The following is a 19,222-nucleotide window of genomic DNA, read 5'->3' as shown; positions in this document are numbered from 1 at the left end:
AAAAAATTTAGACCTATTTTTTGATCATTTGGAAGTAGAATTTGATTTTTAAAATGACTGATCTTTACTATTTTGATTTTGGAACTATCATAAAGGAGGACTTGGAAAAAGCTTTCACAGTCAATTATCTGTAGAGGTCTTGTTTGTGCATTTGGTCCACAGGAAGTTCCTATCTGTGGACACAAAGCCTAGTTGGGAAGCAAGGACGTGTGAAAAGTCTTACATTATTTTCTCAAATTAAATGGAGTATAGTAGTGTTCACTAGTAAACTATTTCTAACCAAAATGTGTGTTTCTCCTGGAAAACGTTATTATAATATGAGAAATCGAGGGTTAAATTTGTAGAGGATAATGCTGGTATAGAAACATCATGCAAACTAGTATGTTCATAACTAAAGGAAGAGTGTTAATGGTTTCCTATTTTTATTTGTTTATATTTTAATTAAAAAAAATTTTCTTTGATGACTGTTCCTCCTATTGCCTTCAGGCCTGGCGCTAGGATTTTAGGTCATCATAAATTAAAATTTGATTTTCTTCACTCAGAGAATGTTAGGATAATGGGATTATCTGTTTATTCTCTGAAATTTGTGGAATCAAACATGTAGAAGAGAAGAAAAAAATATTTTCAATTACAGTTGGCATTCAGTATTATATTAGTTTTAGATATACAACATCTTGATTAGACAATCATATAAATTATGAAATGATCACCCTGATAAATCTAGTACCTATCTGAAACCATACATAATTATTACAATATTGACTATATTTCTTTTTTTTAATTCAAGTTTATTGGGGTGACAATTGTCAGCAGTTACATAGATTTCAGGTGTATAATTCTGTATTACATCATCTATAAATCACATTGTGTGTTCACCACCCAGAGTCAGTTCTCCTTCCATCACCATATATTTGACCCCTTTTACCCTTATCTACCACCCTCCTTTCCCCCTTACCCTCTGGTGACTATATTTCTTATACTATACTTTATATCACTATGACTATTTTATAACTATCAATTTGTACTTCTTAATCCCTTCCCCTTTTTACCTACCCTCTCAATCCCCTCCCAGCTGTCAACCATGAAATGTTCTCTATATTTGGGGGTTTGTTTCTGTTTGTTTATTTTGTTCTTTATATTCCACATATAAGTAAAATCATATGGAATTTGTCTTTCTCTGTCTGACTTAATCCACTCAGCACAATACCCTCTAGGTCCATCAGTATTGTTGCAGTTGGCAAGATTTCATTTTTTTCAATGGTTGAATAATATTCCATTGTATATACCACCTCTTCTTTATCCATCCATTGATGGAACATCCAGGCTGCCTCCGTATCTTGGCCTTTGTAAACAGTGCTGCAATGAACATATGGATGTACACATCCCTTTGAAGTAGCGTTTTGAATTTCTTCAGATAAATACCCAGAAGTGGAATTACTGGGTCCTTCTTTGTCTCTTGTTATTTTTATTTTTTATTTTTTTAGATTTCATATATAAGTGAGATCATCTAGCATTTATCTTTCTTTGTCTGACTTATTTCACTTAACATAATATCTTCTAGGTCCATTCACACTGTTGCAAATGGCAAGATTTCATTCTTTTATATTGCTGAATAATATTCCTCTGTGTGTGTGTGTGTGTGTGTGTGTGTCCACACTTTCTTTATCCTCTCATCTATTTATGGACATCTATGTTGCTTCCATATCTTGGTTATTACTGGTAATGTTGCAGTGAACATGGGGTGCATGTATTTTTTCAAATTAGAATTTTTGTTTTCTTTGGGTAAATTCCCAAATGTGGAATTGCTGGATCATATGGCAGCTCTATTTTTCATTTTTAAAGGAATCTCCATACTGTTTTGCATAACGGCTGAACTAATTTACAATTTCACCAACAATGTATGAGGGTTCCCTTTTCTCCACATCCTTGTCAGTACTTATTTGTTGACTTATTGATCACAGTCATTCTGACAAGTGTGAGGTGATAACTCATCATGGTTTTAATTTGCATTTCCCTGATAATTAGTGATGTTGAGCATCTTTTCATACATCTGTTGGCCATCTGTGTGTCCTCTTGGGAGAAATGTCTATTCAGGTCCTCTGCCCATTTTTTGATGGATTGGTTTTTTTGTTTGCTTGTTTGTTTGTTTGGTGTTAGGTTGTATGGTTCTTTATATACTTTGGATATTAACCTTTTATTGGATGTATCATTTGTGAATATATTCTCCCATTCAGTAGATTGTCTTTTAGTTTTGTTAATGGTTCCTTCACTGTGCAAAAAATTTAGTTTGATGTAGTCCAATTTTTTCTTTTGTTTCCCTTATTTGAAGAGTTATATCTGAACAGATGTTGCTAAGAGAGATGTCAAAGAGTTTACTGCCTATGTTTTCCTCTAGGAGTTTTATGGTTTTAGGCCTAACATTTAAGGCTTTAATCCATTTTGAGTTTATTTTTGTATGTGGTGTAAGAAAGTGGCCTAGTTTAACTTCTTTGCATGTATTTGTTCAGTTTTGCCAATACCACTTAATTGAAGAGACCGTCTTTAGCCCATTGTATTTTCTTGCCTCCTTTGTTGTAGATTAATTGACCATATAAACAAAGATTTATTTCTGGGCTCTATATTCTGTTTCATTGATCTATATATCTGTTTTTATGCCAGTACTAGTCTGTATTGATTATTGTAGCTACTATGAAGGTTAGTAGGAACATTAAAAGAAGAAAATATCAAACTCAACTCAAAATATAATAAGTACTTAGTGACAACACAAACAGATCTAAAACATGACATCAATAACATAAAGCATGGAGCAGGGGAGTAAAAATGTAGTCCTTATAGAATACATTAGAACCTAAATGCCTATCAGCTTAAAATAGACTGATATAGATAAAGAATGATATATATATATAAACTTATGGTAACCACAAACCAAAAACTTACAAAAGATATGCAAAGAGCAAAGAGAAAGAAACCTAAGCAAAACACTAAAGAAAAACAGCAAACTACAGGGAAGAGATCAAGAAAAGAAGGAAGATCTCCTAGAGAGGACTGCTGAAAAGAGCCCTAGAACATTTGGAGCTAACCTTTTTTAGCAGGTCAATGCATGGGGGTAGGTTGGGTTTATAAGTCTAGAAGCAGGGTGGACATCTTTGCATCACCAATGATTTATATGCCTCTGCATCACAGAATATTTACATGGCATATAAATGATATATAATATACTAGCAAAGTTTTCATTGGTGTGTTTGGAAGTTTTATGTTCAAAGGAGTTAAGTCTTGTAAGTCTCATAACAAAAAACAAAATAATGTTACCTGGATTTTATTATATCCCAGGAAGAGTTTCTCTAGTTTTACCAAGGATTGTAATTTGCTCAGCTCTCGTAGTCTGTTTTCTTCCAGGTGAAGTGCTAACAGAGAACTTGGTTTGGCAAAGGCACTGTCATTAAATGCTCTGATGCGGTTATGGTCCACTACCAATTCCTGAAGGACTAGTAAGTTGTCAAGCCCTTCAACTTGACTGATTTCATTCCCTAAAAAAAGATAAACCATAGTATGTCAAGTGAACCCAAACTTCCTGAATCAAAGCTTATCTATCTTCATTTAAATATTTTTTATCAAATGATTTTTTTTAAAAAGTAAAGTATTGAAAAGATCATATTTCCAAGGAGAAAGAGAAATGTAATTTACAAGAAGGTAGCATGATCATAAAATATTTAGTAAAATTTCTCCTTTATGTTTGAAAGATCAAAATGTGATGTATGCAATGTACTGCATTGATCCAATCTGTCTGTTCAGTAAGTGCTAAAATAGTTGGTTTTGACAAAAGTAGATGTATAAAAGTGCTGCAAAAGATATGCTTCCTGAGTATACCTGATTATTTTAATAAGTATTCAAATAAGTATATTTAATTATTCATTAAAATGAACTAATTTGTTTTATTAAGTTGGAAAAATTCACCTTAATTATCTTATTTCTTTCATAAAAATATTTTTGCACCACAACTACATTTAAAAAGAATACTTTACATTCTTTAAAACCTCAGTCCTTTCTTTATAATGAATGGTTTTTCTCTACTGTAGCAATCAATAGCTTTACAAGTATTAATGATAGTTTATATGAAAAGAGGACCCTTGAGTTGACAAAATGCTTTTATATGTTTCCTAGTAGTGTCTCAAAATAGGACATGGAAAATATTATTTTTTAATGATCAGAAAACTGAGGGTCAGAGAAATTAAGTGACTTGCTCAAAGATATAACAGTGGCAACACCAAGGTTAACCTAGACCTTTTACATTTTAAGCTCAGTGCTGCTTCTACTATGCCATACTGTGTTTCATTCACTATTCCTCCTCCTTATCTATTATGGAGTGAATTGTGTCTCTCTCCTAATCCCCCACCACAACTCATATGTTGAAGTCCTCACCCCGAGTACCTCACCACTAGAATGTGATTGTATTTGGAGATAGCATCTTTAAAGAAGTAACTAAGGTTAAATGAGGTCATTGGGGTAAGTCTTAATCCAGTCCGACATGTCCTTATAAGAGGCAATAAGGACACAAACACACAGATGTGAGACCATGTGAGGTCACAGAGACCATGTACAAATTAAGAAGAGAGGCCCTCAGAAGTGACCAACCTTGCTGACATCTCGATCTTGTACTTCTGACCTCTAGAACTGTGAGGAAATGAATTGCTGTTGTTTAAACCACCCAGTCTATGGTAGTGCTTTGTTATGGCAGCCCTAGCAAACTAATGTGTTACTGAACACGTTATCACATGATCTTGGAAATCTTCTCCTTGAAATTTAACATATTTCATCGAATTTATGACAGCAACAATTGTTAGGATATGTCAACTTTATGTATACTAAGAAAGAAAAAAAAATCTTGGCTAGGTAAGCTATGACATACAGTCAATTAAGACACAATCAGATTTCAGATATGTTAAGATATAAAAACTGAGTTTCTTAGAATTGATGAGATATGGTAAATTTACCTTATTTTGTTTTATAGAGAAATTGATAACATCACAACCTTCAATAAAATTGCTCCTAAAGACTTTTTCAAAATCTCACCTTTGAAATATTATTACTACCTTACTTATAAATGAAAAAAAGTTTATAAAAGTTGAATTGCAAAAAACAACTCAGTTGTGTTACTATATTATGTTCATGAAATTATGTATTTAGACTGTCACTTTTAATATTTTAAGTCCAGTGGCATAAAAATCACATGGGATAGCTTAAAGTACTGAATACTGTCTACAGGAGCATATTTTGGGCCATTATTCATTTTAGAATGTTCATTAAATATATATACATACATATACACATACATATATGTATGTGTGTATATATATACATATATATACACACATATATATACATATATATATACACACATATATATACACACACACACACATATATATATATACATATATATATATATATATATATATATATATATATATATATATATATATATCTTTTTCTTTTTAAGAAAGGAAACTCCAACACACCTATGCTGCATGTGATTTTGGGGATATTAAATTTCTATAACTAGCAACATTTACTATTATTTGAGATAAATTAGATCCTTAATCCTTAAGATTCTAACTTGCTTCCCCACAGCCCCACCCTGCCCTTCCCCAAAAACTCCACCTTCCCCACCTTCTTGCAAATTTACACAGCAGCGGAAATACAGGTTCCTTAGCTCTCTTGTGGACCCTGGCATGGCCTTATTTTATCACTATCTACATTTATATAACCCCCTACAACTTTTGCCATCTTCCCCCTTTAGAATGATCTCAGAATCATCTCCTCCTGTTTAGTATCTTTAACCTAACTCACATCTTCATAAACCTCCAAATATGCTCATAACCTCAGCTAGCCACCATCCATCCATCCATCTGTTGCCTTTACTGTCTATCCAACCACTTCCCTCTAAATTGTTTTCACTTTGGTTTTTGCTCTTACCATGTTTCCAGATCTGATCCTCTAAAGGTTACTAATGGTCTCATGTTTCTGTTGGTCTCCAATTGTCCACATTCAATATTTTTTCATAGGTCTCATTCTTTTCAGCATTTGACTTTGAGGCCATTCATCCTCTTTTCTCCTGACATTTAGAGTCAGCACTTCTTAGTTTTCTAAATTTCTTTCAAAATTTCTTGTATGACTCCTTTGCTGGTTCTTTTTTCTGCAGCCTTCTTAATGCAGGGGGAAGGGTTGGGATTTGGGAGGTTAGGGGTATATACTGGGAGATTAGGGGGATATTAGTCTGGAGTGTGTGTTTCTACATCTCTTGACCATTCATTTTTTCTTTAAACTTATTTCCTAAGTAAGCACATGCAGTTATGACCTCACCTATCACCTCCACGGGGATAATTCTAAAATATACATCTCCAATCCTGACCTGTGGTCCAGGACTACTGCTTTAAAGTTTCCATTTTTATGTCTCAGTTGTCACGACACAAACTGATCTTTTCGCACTGCAAATGAGCAAACTTTCCCAGCAACTTTATCTAGCTTTAGTACTTCCCTTTTTGCCCAATTTCCTAATGAGATCATAAAAACATCTCAAACTACTTTTCTCTCCTTACATATCTAATTTCGCCATTAAGTCCTAATATTTTCTTCTTCTAAACCGCATTTTGGACTTATCTCTGACTCACCTTTCCCACTGACACTGCTCTAGCCTTTGTGTCCTTGGTGCTGGATAGAAAGTGCATGTGCTTTTGGAGTCAGAGCTGTGTTTGACCCTGTAAAATATACGACTCACTGGCACAAATTTAAGTAAATTATTTAACCCCACTGAGATTCAATTTCTTTCTTTCTTTCTTTTTTTTAATAAAATGCATATAAAATTACTTACCTTGCCCAATGACTCAATAAATGGCAGCCATTATTGTCAGAGTAAACTGCCTCCCTTCCTGTATAAGGCCGCCCCTCTCTAATTTGCCATGTTAGACATGGCAACAAAACACACTACCCCTGTACATTATTAGATTAAAATAGACCTTCCAGGGATAGGCTGTCTGCTTTTTTTGTATGTCATTGTATCTTTTAAAAGAACTGACATTGTTGTGCTCAATTTCTTGTTCTTGTAAGGCTAAGTCTCCATATTCTTGACCCAACTGACAAGCACCTTTGATAGGAAAAAAGATGCATCAAAATATTTAAAATATTGTCTAGAAAAGCCTGGCTTTCAGAGAAAAGTTACTATACTCAGATCAACTATAAAGATATCTCCCACTATGTTCTCACTGATGGATCTCCCAAACTTTCTTCTGTGTCATTAAATAATTATTTTTAGACTAATGTTCCAAACCCTGTTTTTTTCCTCATGCTACTTTTCTAAAAATTTATAATTCCTGCCTATATGCAACTGTAAAATGAGCATTATCCATCAAATTGGCCATGTTCAGAAGCTTTATAACTCCAAGAACTACATACTCTTTGTTTTCACAATGTCCCTTTTCAAGTGTTGGCCCATAAACACTTCAGTCTTGTCCTTGTGACTCTCTCCTCCTCCCAACCCACTTGCAAAGCTAGCAGTCATGCTCACCTTCAACCTAAAGTCTACCAGTCCTCCCAAGAGTCCTAGATATGTAGAGGTTAATGTTTCAATTTCTCTTGTCTCTATACTTCTATTACATTTAATAACACATAGTCAGAAATTAATTCATCTTTGCCTCAGTATATCTTAAACTACTTTAGAGCAAGGATCTTAATCATATGTAATTACAATAATATAATATTTCTATGTCTTTCTTAGTACTTTGCATAATTCTGGGTTTAATGAGTACTTGTGAATTACTCACTGGTTACTTTCTATTGTTTTTAAAAATAGAATGTGATCTAAAAGTAAATTATGATGTAATACTGTACATAGCCCTAGAATACTGCCCTAGAGAATGCAATATTCTATAGTCCTAAAATATTGTATTCACATTATTTATGTAAATAACCCAAGAAAAATCCATTTGTGATTACTAAAATATTTTCGTCAATGAACCCGTTTTAAGTAAATGTTGATGCTTGTATGTACTCATCAAAAAGGATGATGATCAAACCAGTTTTTAATTACAGACTTACACATTAACATTGTTGCTACTCACCCTGTAGAAAGAGGAATTTTAAATTTCTTAGTTTGTTTAGTTGTAGCTGAATTAAATTACTAATTCCATTGTAGCCCAAATGAAGAACTTCTAAACTGTGCATTATTGGAGGCAAATTTTCATTGTTCATTGTATCTCTGAAACACAGATGTAAATTTGATCCTATAAACTTAATTTCAAACCAGCTGTATCATAAAAAGGCAGTGTTGTATGTACTTACTATAAATTGAAGTTGAAAAAAGAAAATGAGTGAATTTACTAATATATCAGAATTAAACTGTAATATGTCTATTTACATTATATCTAATAATCATTTTTATTCTTTAAAAATATTTTTATATGTTAAAGAATAAAAGGGCAGAAAGTTACTTAAAATGAAAAGCAAGAGTGACTGCAATCAGCTAAGAAAAAGAAAAAAATGCATCTAGATTGGAAAGGAATTAAGTAAAATTGTCTTTATTCTTGGATGCCCGGATCTCATATTTAGAAAATCCTAAGCATTCCACCAAAAAACTATTATTGCACTAAAATATATTATGGAGTTAAAAAAAAAAAAGGCTACAGGACAGCCGTATGCATATAAATGGAATGTCCATAGCAACTGTAATCAAAACAGCCTGAAACTGGCCAAATGTTCATCAACAATAAATGGATAAACAACTTGTCATATAATCTATATAATGAAATGCTACTCAGCAATAAAATGAAATGAATTACTGACACTTGCAACATAAAAAGAATTATGCCAAATGAAATAAGCCAGACTCAAAAGACTACTTATTATATAATTCTAATCATATAAAGTTCTAGAAAAAGGCAAAATTTATATGATATATATGATATATAGAAAAAGCAGATCAGTGGTTGTTGCCAGGGTATGGGGGTAGAGGACTGCAAAGAGATGTAAGGAAAGTTTTTGAGATGGGAATAGTTTGTACCTTGATTGTGGTAATGGTTACATGATGAATACATTTATCAAAATTCATTAAACTGGAAACCATCGACAAAATAACAAGACAACCAACTGAATGGGAGAAGATTTTTTGCAAACAATGCCTCCAATGAGGGGCTAATATCCAAAATATGTAAGGAACTCATACAAGTCAACAACAACAAAAAACAAACAATCCAATTAAAAAATGGGCAGAGGACCTGAATAGATATTTCTCCAAAGAGGATATACAGACGGTTAGTAGACATAGGGAAAAATGCTCAACATCACTAATCATTAGAGAAATGCAAATGAAAACCACAATGAGCTATCACCTCACACCAGTTAGAATGGCTATCATCAACAAGACAATAAGTGTTGGAGAGCCTGTGGAGAAAAAGGAACCCTCATACATTGTTGGTGGGAATGCAGATTGGTGCAGTCACTATGGAAGGCAGTGTGGAGGTTCCTCAAAAAATTAAGAATAGAATTACCATAATATGCCCCAGCAATCTCTCTCCTAGGTATCTACCCAAAAAATCCGAAAACATTTATCCGTAAAGATATATGTGCTCCAATGTTCATTGCAGCTTTATTTACGGTGGTCAAGACATGGAAACAACCAAAGTGTCCTTCAATAGATGATTGGATAAAGAAGATGTGGTATATATACACAATGGAATACTACTCTGCCATAAGAAAAGATGAAATAGTGCCATTTGTGACAATATGGATGCATCTTGAGATTATTATGCTAAGCAAAATAAGTCAGACAGAAAAAGTCGAGAACCATATGATTTCACTGATATGTGGTACATAAAATTGAAAACAACAAAGGAACAGGACAAACAAATGAAGAAACAAAAACTTATTGACACAGATAATAGCTTAGTGGTTACCAGAGGGTAAGGGGGGAAAGGGGTAGTAGATGAGGGTGAAAGGGATCAAATATATGGTGATGGAAGGAAAACTGACTGAGTGGTGAACACACAATGTGATATATATAATAGGTGATGTATTACAGAATTGTCCACCTGAAACCTATGTAACTTTACTAACAATTGTCATCCCAATAAACTTTAATTTTAAAAAATCACTAAACTGTACACTTAAATTGGTGAGATTTATTATATATAATTCATTAAATGTGATAAAAACACAAGGAATGCTCTTCGTTGGGAAAAATGTAACGAAAATATTCTGACTTGGAGATAACATATACCTCTTTATGTTCTACCAAAAATGTGTAGGAAGGTGGGAGGTATGTCCTCATCTTCTTCATAAAGTATATTTTCCATTGCTACATTAAATAACCAGATAAATAATTTAGAAACAAAAACAAACGTTAAAAGAAACCTAAGCCCATGCTCCTAGGTTAGGGGTTCTTTTGTGGGTTGATGAAAATGTTCTGGAATTAGATGGCCATAATGGTTACACAAGTTTCTGAATATAGTAAATTGTGCATGGAGGGTAAATGCTATAGTATGTGAATTGTATCTCAATTTTTAAGAAAAACAAGGTCATTAAACATACAAAATTTTTCACTTTTTTTCATTTTTTACAATATGGGTATGAAATGGAAGAAACAGGGAAAAAGCAGTGACAAAGGAGTATTTTCAGTATCTCATTTGAGATGTTTATTTTGGCCTGTAGCTATTAAATAAGTATTAAAATAAGCTAAATGTATGTTACTGTTATCATTAATGTGACTAAATGCTTTTTATATTCCCAACCAAAATTATTTATAATTGTAAAAGTAAAAAAAAAACTAGTACCTGTTTATTTTTGAAGTTCCTTGCTGTCCATAGCCACTTGAAGGCACTTTCTGATAGAGCAGCTGTCTGCTGGTCAGGTGAGTCTGAGGTTTTAATCTGGGCATGATTGATTCAATATGATTATAGTTGAGGCATAAGACCTACAGAAAGGATGCCTTATTAATCAGACATTAAAATATGAATGCTGCTATACATGTATCTTTGGTTTGAGATTACTAACATCTTAAAAACTATTAACATGGTTGCACCATACAACATCATTTAACAATATCAGTGTTAAAAATGACAAATTTTTATACAAATTGTCTGGATTGGGCTTTAAATGTGTTTTTTATTATCTGACATGCTGGGAAATGACAACATTTCAAACAAAATAATGGAGATTCTAGAAAGCTGCTCAACTTTCTCAATCTGCACACCTGACTTCTCCAAGTCTGATTTAGATGAAATAACCCGTTAGTTGGAGAGATTGCTATTTCCCTCTGTTTAAAAGGCCTTAGTAGGTGGCTCAGTCAAAGCTATAGGACAAGAGGCAAAGAAGCTGCTTTGAGAACCGCAGTATCCTCCAACTTTATACTATACCCACTCACTATAGAGGCAGTCTTCTACCCCATCTCCTACTGCAGAGTAAGATTTACTGTTTACATATAAAACAACCATGTAAAACTAAGGTCAACCAAAATAACTTTGGAAGTTAATAATTTCTCATGCTTGACGAGAAACAAAAAAACAAAAATCTCACAAAACAAAAAAAAACTTTCGGAATAAATTTTCTTCTTGAGAACATGAAAATATATTTTAATCCAAAGTAAAGAAGATTACAGCTTGCGTTGAAAACTGATAGAAAATTTGTGACTCACCTTCACATTAGGCAGATAGATTAATCCACTGAATGAGGTAAGATTATTGTTCTGTAGATTCACATTACACACATTTCTAAATTGGTCAACTGGAATCAAATCCACAGTTCTGAATTTAGACAAAATTATACTTTTAATAGGAAAATTTATTTTAGTAGGAAAATTATAATTTTAATAGGAATAACCTAGTACAATTTTTTAAAAAAAGTCTCATCTGACAAATGCTATCAAAACAAACTGCCATAAGGTAAAATGTATGGGTCAAATGATCAGATAAGTAACATTTGCAGAGTTGGACACTATGTAAGAAAATGACATAGAATTTGATTGCTTTAAAAAACATGTCTATTACCACATAAACATAGCACTATCATAAAATAAACTTTAAACATAAACATCCCCAATTTCTTTATAAATTCACATGTTCATGAAATCATAGTGAAATAGATATGGTAAATCATAAGATTGTCAGGTTGTAAACTGCAGAGGATAAGTGTGAAATAGGTTATTTATGAAATACCAGGAAGGGGGTAGGAATGGAAAAGAAAAGGAGAAAGCAGGTAAGGTCTCTGAAAACAGAGTTTTCTGTGAGATCCCCAGAAAACTTTTATGGCATTCCACCTTGTAAGGATGTTTTGGTAATTAAACAGAATGCTTGAATCCCACTCCATAGCTTTACAACTGTCTCACCTTCCTTTGAGCCATGAAAGAGAAAGGCATAAAGCTAAATCACGTTGCCGTAAACACTTCTTTAAAACAAATTCTAAACCCCAGAGTTACAATTCTGACATACTTTTATCCATGAATAACTAATTTATTCAACATGTTTTCATTAGTATTTCCTAAGTGCAGACAATCAATGTGTTTGGAAGGCTATAGCAAATTTTTCTTTAGGGAAAGAAAAAACTATTTGGGGAAATCAGGAATGACTTCACATTGGAGAAAGATTTTAAAATGAGACTTAGAGAATCAATAGGCATTTAGAAAAGAAAGAGTTCTAGGTAGTGTACCAGGCACAAGCAAAGGTGGAAACGTGAAACAGCATCTTTTGATTGAAATTAAGGAACTAGGATATTTTAGAATTTCTGGAGTATAAAGCATTTGGGGCAGTAAAGGTAAGGGTTACAAGAAATAGAAAGAGGTAATTAAAGGGTTTTCTATGCCATACAAAGGGACATTAAATTTTATTATGTAGACAATGGAAAGCCATTGAACAATTTTGACAAGGGAAGTGGTTTGATAAAACTGGCATCTTAGAAGGCAGTATGAATAATAAATAGACTTGGCAGGGAAGGTTATATAAGACAAAAACAAAAAAGATCACTGAGAAACTTTCTAAAATAGTTTATTTCCCAACCTAAGCCAACGGCAGCGACTATGGAAAGAGGGGGTGGGGTAATTATGAGACATACTTAAGACATAAACTCTGTAGAACATGGTGATTAATTAAAAGTGGAGGACAAAGGAGGGAGAGAAATAACTCCTAGATTTCTGGCTTGGGCAACAACAGGTGGATTTTTTTTTTCTAGATGCTATCTAGAGAGCAATTGAATATTCAAGTGAGGAGCCTAGATTTAGGCTAAATATGGGGGCCATCATCATAAACATATGGCTAGAGAAGTCTGCCTGTGATGAGTATAAAATAAGAACAAGAGAGAAGAGAAAAAGATTTATTAACCAGGAGGACAGTGATAGCTTTCATGAGAATAGCATCAGACAGATGATGGCAGTGGAAGCCAGACTGCACTGATTAGAGTGATACGATGTGAGTAGCAAATTTTAAAATTTGAAAGAAAAGAGAAATACAAAGTCTTAGAAAGAGATTGATGACATTTTAACCATAGTGTGGGATAATAAAAATTATTCATGTATTTCAAAGGGTAGTAAAGCTAGCATGAGATTCTGAAGCAGGGTAGATAATTTTCTGCATTATTGGTTATATTTGAATCAAATGTATAAATTATAATCCTTAGAAAAAAGATAGTAATTACATATTTAATAATAATGTCAAAAAGCATATAATAAAATAATTGTACCTGATGGATGATGAAGTCCAATTTAGTTCTTGCATTTGGGTGAAGTTTGAATGTCCTTGTCGTTCTGCAATCATGTCAGAAGTAAGTCTGCCACCAAACAAATCTTTTGCACACTCAGTCTCTGGTGGTTCCTATGTATGAGAACATTTAGAAAGTGATGTCTTCTCTTACAGATGACTAAATGGCATTAATCATTAATTCTTTAGTTCCAGGTCAAAGTGGAGTGGATGCATTTCTCCCTATTCCTTCTACTAAGCACAACTAGAAGCCCTGCTCATCATACGTAAAATAAACATAAGGAGCCTGGCAGGTGCAGACAAAAAGGCAGACCAGCGAGCGACCTTGGGACCTGAGGAATGATACTGTGGTGAGTCTCCTGATGTATTATAATAAGAAATGTATGTTTGGTCTTCATCCAATGCTCCTGGCCTGGCCATATAGTCACGCAGGAGGGCAATGGAAGCCTGGCCTACTAAATGGGTGCCTATAGGGGCATGGCCCTATGAGGGGTACATTAAAGTAGGACGTGTGGATGCCCATTGGAACTGCCTTCAGGGTTTGGGAGGTGATTGGAATTGACAAGCAGATACGCTCAATCTGCTTAGTTAATGTGGCCACCTGGGTCTATGACATGAACAGGTGGACAGTGGGAGTCTACAGCAATGCAGAGATGAGCTGAAGCTAGGCATTCCTCTTGCAACCTCTGAGGCACAAAATACCAGTAAGACTGTTCAGTCAGCCAGCAAAAGAGACAGAGACTGCAGATGGCCAAGTGGAAGATGTCCCTGGGGAGAAGGCCCTAAACATAGCTAGCAAGTCAGACTGATGCTACTAGTATGGGGTGGGGGTTGGGGGACAGGTTATGAATGGGTCTTGACAGGAATAGGTACTGACTCTTGACTGGGTTTTGCTTACCCAGTGGTAAAAGCAAATGCTCAGAGTGCTATAAAAGAGCTGGAACAGAAGATACTGTAACAATTTTGATAGCTGACTATTATTTCTTCAGACAAAGGAACACTCTCAACACCCATCATGTCCAACAATGAGCAGAGAGATATCCTCCTCAGAGTAACAATTTGATAGAGAAATGGAATGGGCAATGAAAACGTTGGTTGTCTAACGGTGAGATAAAAGCACAAAGGGCTGACTTAGCTGCCTTCCTAAGAGTGCTCACACTCAGTGCTCACACACACATGTGAGGCTAAAGGTGTGTCCCTACCAGATGGATTTTTCTGTTTTTGGTGGACGTGGGAAGGATGCTGGTATGACTGCAGTTCTTGCTAAGGAAGGACGCGGCTGGTATAACCACTATACTTTTTTTCTTCTGCTTCCCCATGTCACCTCAACTTTTCTTTTCTACCTGATGCCGTGATCCCGAGACCACGGCTGCAACTATAAGTGCTGGAAACAGGGATGATTCCTAAGCAATGAAACTGTGACTGTGTTTTCAAACCTTATGTCAGAATTCCTAAGGGCCTAATGGGGTGGGTTTTGCCTTTACCCTAACCTGGCAAAATTGAGGTTAACAGTGAATGTAGCTGTATTTCCTGGTGGCAAAAATAGTCCACTAGTTCTGCACATATATAACCTTCCACTTTTTGAACAGGAGGGCCCGATGGGGAGGTGCTTGCTAGACTAGCATTGCTGTCTGCAGTCTAGACCAGCACAGTGGCTGAAGCCACTATCCCTTCCACAGGTGGAAAAGTTTGGCTATACATGGAGAGGAGAAATAGTAGTTATGGGCAAAGGGACTAATAAATAGGTTATGTGATTAGGAAAATTCAATATTACATTAAAATCTCAAAACAGGCTCAGAGCAAGAGATGATATTGTCTCTTAACTCAATCATATCAGATGCTTAAAAAGATGAAGCTATGTTTTCTGCTATCACTCCTGCTTTTGGAACCTGACAAGGTCTCCAGTGGAAGCCTGCAAATCTGAGTGGCCTCATCCTGGGAGATATTTTCATATGATTATGGACTGGATAATGACTGAATGGGATTGTAGTAATAGGCCAGCATCTTTTTAATTTTATGATCATTTTGCTGTAAAGGATCTGTGTTCAAAGACCAGGAGGTGGACTGTGATATTGTGATTTATAATAAAGAATATATATTTGGTCTTCACCCACTGTTCATGGCACATAGCTCCTGAAACCTTTTCATTTCCTATATAAAAGTGATAGGGGCATCTTTTGTCATATTTGGTCTTTGGTCAGAGGTTCCTGACATAGATCCAGAACCTAAAGATGAATGTCTTGTTATTCATAACAAGCTCTTTTAAACCATATCTGAGTTTATGTGAACGAGGTGACTTTTGGAAAATCCCTAAGGATGGTGGCTGGTTGCCAGCAGAACCAACCATGATTAGAGGGTTGGAATTTTCAATCCCACTCCCTGACCTCCAGGGAAGGGAAAACGGCTAGAGGTTGAATCAGCCATCAGTGGCCAATGATTTACTCAATCACAACTACATAGTGAAGCCTCCATCAAAACCCCAAAAGAGAGGGGTTCAGGGAGCTACTGGGTTGGTGAACACGTGGACGTGCTGGGAGACTGGTGTGCTCAGACAGCATGGAAGCTCTGTGCTCCTTTCTATGCCTTGCCCTGTGTGTCTCTTCCATCTGGTTGTTCCTGAGTTATAGCCTTCTATCATAAGCCAGTAATCTAGGAAGTGAATGTTTTTCTGAGTTATGTGAACTGTTCAAGAAAATTAATTAAACCTAAGAAGGTGGTCATGGGAATCTCCTATTTATAGCCACTTAGAATACAGGTGACAACTTGTGATAGGCCCTGAAGTGGGGGTGGGGGCAGTATCGTGGGACTGAGCCCTGATGCTATCTCCAGGTAGATAAATGTGGGACCTGATGATATCTCCAGGTAGATAATGTCAGGATTTAGTTGAATTCTAGGATACCCAACTAATTTTGGAGAATTGTATGATGTGTGGAAAACCCATACATTTGGTGTCAGAAGTGTTGTGAATATGGTAGTAGTGTAAGAGTAAAGGAAACACACAGAAGTGAGTTTTTCCTTTAGACCTGTGTTTTTTCTTGTCCTTCACATATGCTGAAGTAGATGCTAGGGACCAATAACCCAGAAACCCCAACACCCCAATAAGAGAAAAAACCAACAACAAAAAAAAAGTCCACAAAAAAGCCTACTTTCTTTAGTCAAAAGACTAGAAAAGGGGAAGTCTAACAAGCAGAAAACTTTTAGACAATAATGGGTTTACTCTGACCAAACCTCATGAAACGCATTGCAGCCCCACTTCTACCAGTAAAAGCAGAATGGGAGCATACACTTCTGTCTTTGCCCAGCTGTAACAGGGCACCCCGCCATCATTCCCCACTGAGTCTGGAGCCTGGACCTTCACCCTGTCCCAGTAGTAATGTATCCATCCAGATAAGTGTTACTAGAGAACACATGCGGAACCTGTTCCACTTCCACCCAGTAACAACGATCTGTCTGTTATTAATGATGCACTTTCCCATTCAGGATGAGACAGTGGAGGCCTATGGGGAATGTGAGCTTCTCCCCTAGCCTAGCAATGGAAGCATACACCCCTAGGTTGTTCACAGAGGCCAAGTGGGGGAACTTGGCCTTCTACCTCTCACCTGACAGCAACAAGTGATGCTCCATCTCCTTACTGGTGCAGTGTCATGGGAAGCTTGCTAAAATAGAAGATTTAAATAAGATCCACAGTCTCTGACATAATACCCAAAATTTCCAGAATATAATAGAAAAATCTAGCATAACAAGATCAGGAAAACCTCAACTTGGATGTGAAAAGGCCAACAACAAACACCAACACTGAAATGACACAGATATTAATTATCTGACAAGAATTTCAAAGCAGTCATCACAAAAATGCCTCAATGAACAATTGTGAACATGCTTCAAACAAATGAAAATATAGAAACTCTCAGCAAAGAAATAAACAGTGTCAGCAAAGGAATAGAAGATATAAGGAAGAACCAAGTGGAAATTTTAGAGTTGAAAAATACTATAACCAAATAAACACAGTAGATGGGCTCAACAGCAGAATAGAGAGAACAGAGGAAAGAGTCAGGGAAATTGAACATAGAACAATAGATATTACCCAACCTGAACAAAAGAGAGAAAACAGACTTAAAAAAATGAGTTTCACCTTACGAAGATAGACTACATCCTAAGTATGTGGGATTCTAACAAAAGATTTAACATTAATATCATTGGATTCCTAGAATGGAAGAAGAAATAGAGTGGAACTGAAAAAGTATTAGAAGAAATAATGGCTGAAATTTCCCCAAATTTGTCAAAAGTTATAAACCTACACATTCAAGAAGGCAAGCAAACTCCAAAAGAGCATAACACCTCAAAATCTATGCCAAGACACATAATCATAATCAATTTTCTGAAAACTAAAGACAGAAAAATCTTGAAAGCAGTGAGAAATGAAATCTAACCTATAAGAGGAAAACACTTTGAATTACAGCAGCTTTCTCATCAGAAACCATAGAAACCAAAGAATGTTGTGGTTCTCATTCACAAGATGTTGTGCCACATTCTTTTGATTTCCATGGTTTCTCAGCAGAAACACCATGGAAAAGAATTGTCAACCCAGAATCCTATATCCAGAGAAAATATCATTCAGAAATGAAGGGGAAGTTAAGACATCCCCAGATGAAGGAAACTCAGCAAATTTGTCAACAGCAGACCTACCCTAAAAAAAATAGCTAAAGGAAGTTCAAGAAAGAAAGAGGGAAAGGAAAGGAAAGGAAAGGAAGGGAAGGGAAGGGAAGGGAAGGGAAGGGAAGGGAAGGGAAGGGAAGGGAAGGGAAGGGAAGGGAAGGGAAGGGAAGGGAGGAAGGAAGGAAGGAAGGAAGGAAGGAAGGAAGGAAGGAAGGAAGGAAGGAAGAAAGAAAAAAGAGGAATCTTGGAATACCAGGAAAGAAGAAAGCATGCCAGAAAGATATAAGTACTTTCCTTCTCCTCTTGAGTTTTCTAAATTATATTTATCAGTTGAAGTAAAAATGTATAATACTGTCTGATGTGGTTCTCAATATATAGAGAGGAATATTTAAGGCAATTATAAACAGTAGAGGAGAATTAGACTTAAAAGCAAGTAAAGTTTCTAATATTTCACTCAAGCTAGTAAGAATGTCAACACTAGTAGACTATAAGTTATGTATATATAATGTAATACCTAAAGAAACAAGTAAAAGGATAAATCTATATAAAAAGATATACCAAAAAAATAGAATTCTATAAAGTATTGAAATAGTTCACAGGAAGCTTTCTCTTTCAGATAAATAAAAAAAGAAGAAAAATAAGTAGAGGAAACAAACAGGAAACAAACAATAAAATGGCATACTTAAGTACTAACATGTCAGTAATTACCCGAAATGGAAGTGATCTACACTTACCATTTAAAAGATAGAAATTGGCAGTGGAGAAAAGAACATGACCCAATTGTATGCTGTCAATAAGAAATTCATTTCAAATATAATGATATATACAGGTTG

The 19,222-nt window shown here is 35.1% G+C and overlaps 1 protein-coding gene across 1 annotated transcript in view; it reads right to left on the bottom strand.

The window, feature by feature from the left end:
* The window catches only part of LRRC9 (leucine rich repeat containing 9), a 96,115-nt gene that overhangs the window by 11,252 nt on the left and 65,641 nt on the right, over nt 1-19,222 (bottom strand). Inside the window, exons 25-29 of the mRNA XM_081049748.1 lie at nt 13,717-13,847; nt 11,681-11,789; nt 10,821-10,960; nt 8,115-8,251; nt 3,310-3,527 (exon numbers count right to left, since the gene is read on the bottom strand). Coding sequence (XP_080905874.1) covers nt 3,310-3,527; nt 8,115-8,251; nt 10,821-10,960; nt 11,681-11,789; nt 13,717-13,847 — 735 coding nt within the window. The remainder of the gene's footprint in view (nt 1-3,309; nt 3,528-8,114; nt 8,252-10,820; nt 10,961-11,680; nt 11,790-13,716; nt 13,848-19,222) is intronic.

Source organism: Rhinolophus hipposideros (genome assembly GCF_964194185.1).
Source record: "Rhinolophus hipposideros genome assembly, chromosome: 5".
In the NCBI taxonomy this organism is placed as follows: domain Eukaryota; kingdom Metazoa; phylum Chordata; class Mammalia; order Chiroptera; family Rhinolophidae; genus Rhinolophus; species Rhinolophus hipposideros.
This window is presented reverse-complemented; position numbering and strand designations above follow the sequence as displayed.